Consider the following 12,972-nt stretch of genomic DNA (forward strand, 5'->3'; position numbering starts at 1 on the left):
TTCCATAATCACCATATTTTATGGGTCGCTCCAAAATTAGTGATAATTGTTAATTTTTGAAAAACTACGTTCCCTTCTGATTTGCTCCTGACTCGAATCCAATTATCATTCCTGCATTATTAATAACGTGTTCACGTAATTATTTCTAATGTAATGTTTTAACATATTGAGCACAAACATAACAGTATGAGATGATTAATCCTTCCCCCACTAGATGAATAACCTAAACATAGATGACAAAACCATCAGGCAAATTACACCTCAAATAATTATCTAGGCAGAACCAGAATCGCTTTTTGCTGAGAATTTATGAAAAATTACCAGTATTTTTTATAGAAGAATCTTCTCAGATCAGAGATCGCGAAACTACGTATAGGTGCCTGACCGAACATGATACTACGTATAGGTGCCTGACCGAACATGAAACTACGTATAGGTGCCTGACCGAACATGATACTACGTATAGGTGCCTGACCGAACATGATACTACGTATAGGTGCCTGACCGAACATGATACTACGTATAGGTGCCTGACCGAACATGATACTACGTATAGGTGCCTGACCGAACATGATACTACGTATAGGTGCCTGACCGAACATGAAACTACGTATAGGTGCCTGACCGAACATGATACTACGTATAGGTGCCTGACCGAACATGAAACTACGTATAGGTGCCTGACCGAACATGAAACTACGTATAGGTGCCTGACCGAACATGAAACTACGTATAGGTGCCTGACCGAACATGATACTACGTATAGGTGCCTGACCGAACATGAAACTACGTATAGGTGCCTGACCGAACATGATACTACGTATAGGTGCCTGACCGAACATGATACTACGTATAGGTGCCTGACCGAACATGAAACTACGTATAGGTGCCTGACCGAACATGAAACTACGTATAGGTGCCTGACCGAACATGATACTACGTATAGGTGCCTGACCGAACATGAAACTACGTATAGGTGCCTGACCGAACATGATACTACGTATAGGTGCCTGACCGAACATGATACTACGTATAGGTGCCTGACCGAACATGATACTACGTATAGGCGCCTGACCGAACATGATACTACGTATAGGTGTGTAACAGGGTTGAAATATTCATTTCACGGATTCTGTTCATGTGTTCTGTTTTAAATGTTATTATTTCCATATAACGCATTGTGTTTACCTGGGTTACTTATTAAGCTGTGCTCCTGTGGCCAGTCTTAGAGTTAAAGTCAGTCAAGCATGTGAGTTACACATGTCCAGTTTATATAATTGTTCAGTCAGGCTTGACCAGTTATTTTCCCGCCCTTTCCTTTGTCTTCTGGACACTTCTAACTTGAACACAGAGCTGTACACATCTACTTTTAAGAGGTACATTTATAGTACAGAGTTGCCATTACTTCAATATAAGGTTAGTTCTATTTCTACCTGTTTGCATTTACTCTTTCTTGTATTTGCATTGAGTTGTATTTATGTTGTGAGTTGATATAACTCATATTTGATAAGTAATTAGGTTAAATTCAGAAAAGCAGCATTGCCATCCTAAACGTGCTAACGATTCCTATAATTCACAGTTTCCCATACTCTTCACATGTATAATCTTATTTGCAGCAGTAGCACAACACCCGCAGAGAATTGTATAAGATTGAGAGAGAGTTCCGTACACATTCCACAAATGGTAAGTGAGAACGAGAAAGAGTTGAGATCTCATGTAATTGTATGTTTATGCTGTATATGTACCATTTATCATGTTACCAGATCTTTTATATATATTTCATTGTAACTTGTTAAAGGCCACACATGATATGTTTTATATATTTGTTACTTTGCATATAATAATATAGTGTCTGATACCATGTTTATATATGTTTCAGTGACATGGAATTCGTATAATAATAAAGACGAATACAACATATATTCGGGTGGTTATTTTGAGCCGGGTACTGCCCGTTTATATTTGGCGCCCAACGTGTTTTGCGGACCCGAGAGGAGGAAGGCGGCCCGTGGAAAGCGGAGAAGTCGTGGAAGGGTCGTTGAGGACTGAGCGTACGTAGGAAGAGTCTTATTGGACGGGTCGTTGAGGATGTAGCGGAAGTGGGAGTCGTTTAACCGTGTATTTAGAACATTTCCGAGGATTTATAGTGCAATATCGTGTACCTACCGTGTGGACAATTGTGAAGTTGACAGCTTTAAATAGTTATCGTGTATCATATTCAGACTTTTAATCATTTGTGGCCTATATTCATCATATGTGTATTCTTCACCTTTCTTCGTAACCGTGAGTATATGTATGTGAGTGAGAGAGAGAATATATTATTTGTTTACCTAATATAATTGATTGCTCTAATTACTTGGTGACGGTTACATCTTTATAAGATCTATTCTTCATCCTTTATCAACAGTTACTAAAAACATTGAAATGCTGCTATTTTGAATTTATTCATAAAGTGATTATAAATTCATTAATTTTGTAACCAACTCATTGCTATCCCTTTAACCTCTTTATTCTATAAATTCTCATATAATCCCTTTCCCAGTGTCCATACCTTTATCCAGCCCTTTTACATTTTGGCCTTAATTCTATTTAGTCCATTGTATTCCATTTTATTACTGTGTGAGTGTTTGTTTTGATTTGCTGCATTCCTGAGTTTATGCATTGCTAACAGTACATCAGGTTACACTTGTTCACCTTGATTATACATGATTTGGTTTTGATTGGATATAGAATTCCCTAATTTGCATACTGAGTTTGGATATCATCGCTTCCTTGGTTTTCATTGGTTGACACATGACTGAATTTTTTTTTTCACTGACAGACCATGTGACTACTATTTTACCTTATATGGAGGTTGTAGTAGAGTAGTAATTCTCAACACAGTGTAGTAGTACATGTACATATAGGTAAGGTCTGTTTTGGACAGATGTCTCCCGTGTGAGCTGATATCAGGTAAATCTGTTTACACATTTGTGGTCGGCTTCTTTGGTTGTTATTTTAGTTAATTTGATTTGTCTCAGGGCATTGCATTTTTATTTTGGCGTTTAATATTTCTGAAGTTAATACTTATAACACAGTGTAGGTTGAGTGATTTGAATTAAAATACTTGGTGCAATTTATTCATTTGAATTTAATTTGAAATTATTTTGAACACTTATTTAAACTTCTTTATTTTTTTGTGAAATATTTTCATTTATTATTGATACTTAGGTTTGATTTGAAATATTTGGTTTTATTTATATTGTATTATTCTAAGTTGGACTTTGATTTTTAGGTTCTTCCTTGCAGTTTACGGATGGAAATACTTAGTTAATTTCATTTCATATCTTATTTGGAATTATTCTTGGACATTTTGGATAATTAATTATTTTCATGTACATTGCATTCCATTTACACATAGTGTGTTGAAGTTCTGTTTGATATAGGTGATTGAAGTTGTGCATGTTTAGTTGTGACTTAAGTTGACGCAATAGTGTGTTAGCTTGTTCTTGTACTTTGGAGTCTATTTTTCAGTTCATTCAATTTTGGGTTTGTGCTTTTGTGACCGAATTAGTTTGAACGTTGCTGAAATTGTGTGAAAGTGCATCACTGTTCATACTTTGAAGTTTGAATTTGATGTTTTGTTTTAGTTGTGATACTTGATTGATTGGTTCATTGTGGGTCAATTAATTTACTTGTATCTTAACTTTTTTTTTTTTATACTTTGTGATAATATTCTTAGTCCAGGATCCGTTTGCGCACAAGTGATTTATTTATTATTCATTATACTTGGTGATTATTGATTGACTTTCAGACAGTGCAAAAGTGATTTAACTGGTGTTTCCACTTATTGAATTTGATTTAAAGTGGATTCATTTGTTTGTACTTATACTTTGAATTGATTTTATAGAAGTTCACTTTGAATTGCAACTTAATTAGTCTTTGAGGATTTATTTGGTTGAACTTAAGGTTGAGTTGATGCAATACTGACATCAGTGAGGTGTTTGTTTGTTGTTTTATTGGCAGCAACTTTGAATTTTGGGTAGCATTTAACTGACTTTGAACTTTATTTGGTCTAAGCTATATTATACTATGTATGTTGGAAGAGATTAGTGTTTCTTTGAAACACAATATACTTGGAAGGGTTATCATTATTTCTTCGGAAACTATTGACTTTGAAGTTGACATGAATTGATTATTTGACAGAATTAATTAATTGATTAATTGATAGGTTGCATTAAATCACTGATAATTGAAAGTTGAATTTGAAGTTAAATGAACATGGCATCAAGTGAAGGAAAGATTATGGAGACTGTTCAAGAAGAAGGAGGTCAGGATATTACAGAGGAAGATAGGAAATTGCTTGAAGCATTTAAGAAGCTTGATGTTAAGCCTGAAATTGAAAATACAGAAGACTTAATCAAATTTATGTCCACATATAGATGTCGGGAAAAATCTGAAGATAGGTATAGGTCAGCTGATACTTTAAGATATGTTGAGGACAGAAGACACTTTGAAGACAGAAGACACTTTGAGGACAGAAGAACCTTTGAGGAAAGAAGATATGGGGATGACAGAACCTTCAATAGTAGTAGCTACCCCAGGATATCAACCTTTGGAGGGGTTAGTGGAAAAGGAGAAGCCAGTTGGGAGAGTTTCAAGTTTGAAGTTCAGTCTTTGATGGCTGATAGGATATTCAGAGAAGAGCAAATATTATTTGGAATAAGAAAGGCTGCCAAAGAAGATGTGGCTGACATATTAAGACGACTAGGAACAAAGGTTACAGTGAATGAAGTTATGTGGAAGCTGGAGAGTACATATGGAAATGTTGAAACGAAGGAAACTATTCTAAGAAAGTTTTACAATTGTTCCCAGCAACCTGCAGAGTCCATTGCATCATTTTCTTCTAAGCTTGAAGACTTGTACGACAAGGCAGTTTCTTTGGGGGGTATTAAGAAGGATGACAATATAATTAAAGGGGTCTTATACCAAGGATTGAAGAAGGAACTCAGGCAGCAGGCAGCTTACAAGTTTGAAACAGAACATGATTATGACGCCTTTAAAATCTATCTAAGAAAGATGGAGTCTGAAGATAGAGAGGAGAAAAGAGAGACAACAAAGCCAGCCAACCCTGCGGTAAATACAACAGCACCAGAATTGACTGAAGTCCTGTCACAACTCAAAAGGTTGAATGAAAGAATCGATAGATTAGAAAGAGAGAAAGTAACAGGTCAGTCAGAGAACCAGTACACACCATTTATCAGCAGAGGTGCTCGGCGTGGACAACACGGTTATGATAGACATTTCCGGCCAGATCAGAGGGGTTTCAGAGGAACAACAAGAAGGGAACCATCAAGGCCACTGTCATCAACCACGTTTATGCCCACCTGTTACCACTGCAATCAACGTGGACACATTGCTAGGGAGTGCCCAAACTAGTTTGTGCTCCAGTCGCCGGGTCGGAGAGGAGCACACCAGAGACTAAGAAAGACCCTCAACTAGTTGGAGATGTGAATGAAGTCAACCTGAATATTAACAACAATACAACCACAGCTCTTTTGGACACTGGATCATGCGTAAGTATTATATCTGAAACATTCTATAAAGAACACTTAGCTGATACTGAATTAGAGCCACTGACAGAAATGATCAACATAGAATGCGCTGATGGTCAACAACTCCCATACTTAGGATGTATAGAAGCTACCATTAGTATTGAAAATGGATTGGAGAAAGCAACATCAAAGCAATGTCTCTTTTTGATATCACCAGATACGAAATACTCTGCAAGAACTCCAATAATTCTAGGAACAAACATATTGAAAACATTACTACAAGACTGCAAAGATAATTTTGGTGAACAATTTTTACAGAAGGCTAATTTACATACTCCATGGTTTTTAAGCTTTAGATGTTTAGTAATAAGAGAGAAAGCACTTAGAAGAAACAAGAATTGTCTGGCTATACTGAGATGTGCTACTGAACAGAAGATTACCATAGGACCAAATCAAACCAAACATATACCAGTGACAGCTTATAGAAAACTACCATACAGTGAATGTAATGCATTGATATCAGAGATAGGAGATTCATCACTTCCTGACTTCATTGACATCGGACCAGCTCTCGTGAATTATGACTTTAAGAAGAATGAGTATGTAGTGGAGTTATCTAACGTCACCTATAATACAGTTACAATAGCACCCAGAGCCATCATTGCAGAGCTACAGCCAGTTGACATTGAAGATGATACAACAAGGAGACACCTGAAGGAAGAGGAAGATTTGAAGAGAAGACAAGAGGCATTGATAGAAAGCTTGGACATCGACAAAGACAACATTTTAACACCTGAACAAAGAGAACAATTAAAAACACTTCTTCAAAAACACAAGGATTTATTTTCAACTTCTGACACAGATATAGGAACGTGTACGAAAACCAAACATAGAATAAATCTACATGACGAAACGCCATTTAAAATGAGACATCGCAGGATACCACCTAACATGGTTGAAGAGGTTAGAGCACATCTGGAACAGTTACTTTCATGCGGTATAATAACACCATCCAAATCTCCATGGGCATCACCAGTAGTTCTTGTTAGGAAGAAGAATGGAACACTCAGAATGTGTATAGACTTTAGAAATCTTAATGCCAAGACTATTAAAGACTCCTATGCCCTTCCCAGAATAGAAGACGTTTTTGATTGTTTACAGGGGGCGATGTATTTTTCTACGTTGGATATGAAATCAGGTTATCATCAAATTGAAATTGAGGAGGAGCATAAGGAAAGAACAGCCTTTACAGTAGGAGCACTAGGGTTTTACCACTTCCGAAAAATGCCATTCGGATTGACAAATGCCCCAGCAACATTTCAAAGAAATTCAGAGGAAATGTTAGGAGATTTGAATATGAAGATCTGCGTTATTTATTTGGACGACCTTATCATCTTTAGTAAAACTTTTGAGGAACACCTACATAACATAAACACCATTTTTGACAGATTAAGGGAATTTGGTTTGAAACTAGCTCCTGAAAAATGTGAATTCTTCAGAGAAAAGATAGCTTTCCTAGGACACATTGTGAGTAGTAAAGGAATTGAAACTGACCCAAGTAAGATAGACAAGATCAGAAACTGGCCATCACCAAGCACACCAGAAGAATTGAGAAGTTTTTTGTCATTTGCTGGATATTACAGAAGATTTATTCAAGACTTTAGCAAAATTACGAGACCGTTGAATGATCTGTTACCACCAACCAAAGCAAAGAAGGGACAGAAGAAACCACTGAAGGAATGGAAATGGACAGACACTGAAGAAGATATATTTACTAATCTGAAAGAAATTCTGTCTACACCTCCAGTTCTGGCATATCCAGATTTCAACTTACCGTTTGAAGTACACACGGATGCATCAGGTAAGGGTTTAGGAGCTGTGCTATATCAACAACATCACGACAACACCAAACACGTCATAGCATATGCAAGCAGGTCACTCAGTAAATCAGAATCAAACTACGCAGCTTTCAAATTAGAATTTTTGGCATTAAAATGGGCAGTCACCGAAAAGTTTTCAGATTACTTAACCAACACTCACTTTACATTACTCACAGATAACAATCCACTCACTTACATTCTCACTACAGCGAAATTAGACGCAACAGGGCAAAGATGGGCATCAGATTTGGGCAATTACAACTTTGACATCATATACAGGGCAGGCAGAAACAACACAGATGCAGATGCACTCAGCAGATATCCTCACCACAAAATCATAGACCAACAACAACATGAAAACATCAAAATAGACAACAGCACAGTGAAAACAATTTGCAAGTACATAACACCAGCACTCATTGACACACTACCAGCATTGTCACTCAACATCATAGAAGCTACAGAAACACCAATGCAACCTATAGCACAGCTTGAATTAAGAGAAATTAGGAAAGCACAGAGACAAGATCAATTAATTGAAAAGTGGAGAATAGCAACTATAGACAAGACCCTACCCCAATTTAATACTCTACCTGGAGATATCATAATGAAAAAGAACTTTGAAAACTTTATCATAAAGAGAGGCATTCTGTACAGGAATTTACATGAGAATGAAGAGATTATTGAACAACTCGTTATACCAAACTGCTATAAGAGAGAAATACTAGAAGGATTTCATGACGACTGTGGTCACCCTGGAAGAGATAGGACACTAAGATTACTGAGAGAACGCTATTTTTGGCCAGGAATTACAACAGATGTGGAGAAACATGTCACAGGATGTAATCGATGTTTAAGGAGAAAGACAACAGTGAATACAAGGGCACCAATGATTAATGTGAATACAACTTATCCATTAGAATTAGTGTGCTTTGACTTTCTGTCAGTTGAACCATCTAAAGGACATAGTAACATCCTAGTGATAACGGATCATTATACCAAATTTGCCATGGCCATTCCGACAAAGAACCAGACAGCGAAAACAACCGCCGAAGCCTTTTATAACAATTTTGTTGTTCAGTATGGTATTCCAACAACTTTACACTCTGACCAAGGAGCCAATTTCGAATCACAGATAATCAAAGAGCTCTGCAAATTAACCAATACAAAGAAAACTCATACTTCTATTTACCATCCTCAAGGAAACGGAACTCCAGAAAGATTTAATAGAACATTACTAGGCATGCTTGGAACATTAGAGAATGATCAGAAGAAACATTGGACTGATTACATTAAGCATCTGGTATTTTGCTACAATTGTACTCCACACGAATCGACAAGAGTATCACCTTTCGAATTAATGTTCGGACGTAAAGCAAAATTACCCATGGACACCAAGTTTGAACAAGTAACATCAGAATTCAAGACCAAAGAAACCAAAGATTACATTGAACATTTAAAGATGAGAATGAAGAGGACAAGAGACATAGTTGAACAGTATGTAGAAAATGCCAAAGGTAAGCAAAAGAAGTATTATGACATGAAAGCTCGAGCAGCAAGAGTTCAAGTAGGGGATAAGGTTCTTGTAAAAATCCTATCCCATACTGAAGGAAAACACAAACTGGTAGATAAGTTTGAAGAGGAAGTTTTTACTGTCCTAGAACAAGTAAATGACCATATACCAGTCTATCGTGTCAGGTCAGAATCAGGTAAGGAGAAAACTCTGCACAGGAATCATCTGCGCCTGTTGGTTAATCAGGATGAAGCAGAAGAGTTCCGGGATAATCAGGAGACTACTTCAGGTAACAGCATACCTGTAGACGTAGCAGAAGAAGAAGTAGAAGAATTATCAGACAAGAAGACCATGGATGCATCCAAAGAAGTAGAAAAGATGGAAGACGATGATGAGGATGAGTCTGATGCAGGAGATCTTGTATATTTTTCAAGAGGTGGGGACGCCCATATCCTAGCTGACGACATAGATATGTCTAGAGAAGAATCAAGGACGGAAAACATAGATATGTCTACAGAAGAATCGAGGATAGAAGACAGAGATGATATTTCTAGTGAAGTTCCCGGAGAACAACGAAACGAAGATAGGGAAGAATTAATACAAGCAGAGGATAGAGTAGATGACGTTGTTGAAGATGTTCCTGAATCTACAGCAGGGAATGAAGAAGAGAACAACGAAGAAGAGATGCCTGAAAACGTACCTCATCAAGTAGATTTGTCGCAAGAAGCTGACATTACTGAAGAACCAGACATTACTGAATACCCTATACAAGATCAAGATAATAATAATCAAGAAGAAATTGAAGTCCCTATAGAAATGGATGAAGCACAACCGATAAGGACAGAGACATCTACATCGGATACTAGAGCTCCAACACCAAAACCAAGACAATCTGTCAGAGAGAGACGACCTCCAGATCGGTATAAGGATTACCAGATGAATGCTTGTGTGGTACCAAGACCACAAGATGCCAGGTTTGAGGCATTAAATAAATTGATTGTCTCAGGTGTTTTAAATCAATTAGACAGTAAGACAGCTGGACGTATGGTTTCTGGTATTTTTCAGTGAAATTTTCATTAAAAAAAAAAATTTGTTTTAACATATTTTAAACAATATTGTGTATGTATTTTGTGTGTATTTTATATCAGATGTTGTTTTTTTTTGTGCAAAGTTCGGGCAGTATTATTCTGATTAATAATTATCAGAAAGAGTTATCTCTGAAATAAATTTCAGTGAGTTTTCATGCGAGTGACGTGATGTTATTTTTGTAACTTTCTTATTAACAATGTGAATTGCTGATATTGCATATAGTATCAATTGATTTTTTTAATGTATTATTTTAATGTGAGGACACAGTTCTGAAGAGCAGGAGGAAAAGAGTCAGAATCATATTTATACATTTATGTAAGGTAAGTATGTATCAGTTATTCAGTAGTATAACTAGTGGATGTAGTTTCGATAAAGTATGTTGTTCTTGCTTGTACAATGCTGTTATTATAAACAGTATAGTGAGATAGATAGGTATTGTATCTATTTTGTATAGAAAGGTTATTTGTTGACGGACGATTCTGTTTTTACTGTGACATGACAATTTTGTTTTCTTCTTGGTTTGTTATGATGAGGACATCATTTTTCGGGCCAGGGAAGTCTGTAACAGGGTTGAAATATTCATTTCACGGATTCTGTTCATGTGTTCTGTTTTAAATGTTATTATTTCCATATAACGCATTGTGTTTACCTGGGTTACTTATTAAGCTGTGCTCCTGTGGCCAGTCTTAGAGTTAAAGTCAGTCAAGCATGTGAGTTACACATGTCCAGTTTATATAATTGTTCAGTCAGGCTTGACCAGTTATTTTCCCGCCCTTTCCTTTGTCTTCTGGACACTTCTAACTTGAACACAGAGCTGTACACATCTACTTTTAAGAGGTACATTTATAGTACAGAGTTGCCATTACTTCAATATAAGGTTAGTTCTATTTCTACCTGTTTGCATTTACTCTTTCTTGTATTTGCATTGAGTTGTATTTATGTTGTGAGTTGATATAACTCATATTTGATAAGTAATTAGGTTAAATTCAGAAAAGCAGCATTGCCATCCTAAACGTGCTAACGATTCCTATAATTCACAGTTTCCCATACTCTTCACATGTATAATCTTATTTGCAGCAGTAGCACAACACCCGCAGAGAATTGTATAAGATTGAGAGAGAGTTCCGTACACATTCCACAAATGGTAAGTGAGAACGAGAAAGAGTTGAGATCTCATGTAATTGTATGTTTATGCTGTATATGTACCATTTATCATGTTACCAGATCTTTTATATATATTTCATTGTAACTTGTTAAAGGCCACACATGATATGTTTTATATATTTGTTACTTTGCATATAATAATATAGTGTCTGATACCATGTTTATATATGTTTCAGTGACATGGAATTCGTATAATAATAAAGACGAATACAACATATATTCGGGTGGTTATTTTGAGCCGGGTACTGCCCGTTTATAGGTGCCTGACCGAACATGATACTACGTATAGGTGCCTGACCGAACATGATACTACGTATAGGTGCCTGACCGAACATGAAAAGTGGCCCGATAAAAATAAATTTATAATACTTGTTAAATCAAAAGAGTTTCGAACGAAAAAAACAACAATCGAAACTTAGGAAACTATGGATGCAACTACAAAGTTTGCTAGTAATGTTACTTTGATAAACGTTACAGAACAGGAGACGTTCGACGCGACGTCGCGAGACGTTTCCGGGTGGGATTATCCGCTGGACAGTTACTATGAAAACACGAGGGTGCTGCTCTGGAAGGTTATCCCGCCGATTCTTATTTCCATTGGAACGATCGGAAACGCTGTGACTATTTTCGTGCTGCTTCGTCAGAAGAAAATAACGTCAACGGCGATGTTTCTGTTTGCTCTGGCGCTTTCAGATACGCTCATCTTGTTCAGCGCACTTCTGCCACACTGGGTGTTCTATACCTGGGGCGTTGATATCCGGTTGCTAAGTAACCCCGGGTGTAAAGCGATAGTCTACCTTGCCTACTGCAGCACCCAGCTCTCCTCGTGGCTGATCGTGGCTGTCACGCTCGAGAGGACAGCTTGTGTGCTCTTCCCGCATAAAGTGAAACTGGGCTGTTCCCCACGAAACGCTGGGTTGATCATCGTCACCATTGTGCTAGCCGTGTTCGGTATTAATATAATAATACCGGTGATATTTGATGTGAATGGATACAATGGCAGGACGTGCACTCCGTCCACGAAGGAATACTACGACATATGGGACTACGTTTACGGATGGATCGATTTCACGTTAAGGTTCGGCGCGCCGTTCCCGCTGCTACTCATTGGCAACGTCATCATCGTAGTGCAGCTCGCGCGCTCCCGTTCAAGACGTCAGCGGATGAACGTTTCCGGTCAGGCACGCGACACGCGTCCAGTGTCGATTCTCATGATAGCACTGTGCGTGCTATTCCTCGTCACGATGACACCAATGTCAGTCTGTTTTGTGTACATCCCCTACCAGAGAGAGAGACTCCTGGCGCTCGCGTTAGTTGATCCTTACACGGCCTGGTTCGGTTACCTGTACATTCAGTTCCTGAACGATGTTACCATTCTGCTCAGCCTCTTCAACGCCACCTTCAACTTTGCCATCTACGTGTTCAGCGGCTCGAAGTTCCGCGGAGAACTGAGAAGCCTGCTTTGCTGTAAGGCAACACAAGGCACCAGCCTGTTTGGAAGCTAGGGGCCGATGCAGACGAAATCTTAATGCCACCAGCAGCAAAATGCCGACCAAACCGTTATCGTTAACACTGTGACATATTTCATATTATTAAACACATAATTATGCTGGATTGATTTTGGATATTGGTAATACATATTAGAATTATTCTACACCTTTAATAAATGTGTGATTTCGAAAATAAGGTGACACGGTGTTGTAAGTATACAGGCCTTCAACTCTATGAAAGGCCCCAGCCTCCGCGCAGAGATTTGACGGGAACCAGCATAGCTGGATCAAATCCATGCCTT

The 12,972-nt window shown here is 37.7% G+C and overlaps 2 protein-coding genes and 1 long non-coding RNA gene across 3 annotated transcripts; 2 read left to right on the plus strand and 1 right to left on the minus strand.

The window, feature by feature from the left end:
- Positions 1 to 317: 317 nt before the first annotated feature.
- Positions 318 to 1,082, minus strand: LOC127869748 (trophinin-like). The gene has a single exon (XM_052412408.1). The coding sequence runs from the start codon at positions 1,080 to 1,082 to the stop codon at positions 318 to 320; it is 765 nt and encodes a 254-aa protein (XP_052268368.1).
- A 20-nt stretch (positions 1,083 to 1,102) lies between these two features.
- LOC127867159 (uncharacterized) lies at positions 1,103 to 1,920 on the plus strand. Its single transcript, XR_008043339.1, has 2 exons — positions 1,103 to 1,683; positions 1,880 to 1,920. It is a non-coding gene; the product is annotated as an uncharacterized LOC127867159 (long non-coding RNA).
- A 9,685-nt stretch (positions 1,921 to 11,605) lies between these two features.
- On the plus strand, positions 11,606 to 12,685 carry LOC127869749 (galanin receptor 2a-like). Its single transcript, XM_052412409.1, has one exon. It carries the CDS (start codon positions 11,606 to 11,608, stop codon positions 12,683 to 12,685), a length of 1,080 nt encoding a protein of 359 aa, XP_052268369.1.
- The last annotated feature ends 287 nt before the right edge of the window (positions 12,686 to 12,972 follow it).

This window comes from Dreissena polymorpha, chromosome 2, assembly GCF_020536995.1.
Source record: "Dreissena polymorpha isolate Duluth1 chromosome 2, UMN_Dpol_1.0, whole genome shotgun sequence".
Lineage (NCBI taxonomy): Eukaryota > Metazoa > Mollusca > Bivalvia > Myida > Dreissenidae > Dreissena > Dreissena polymorpha.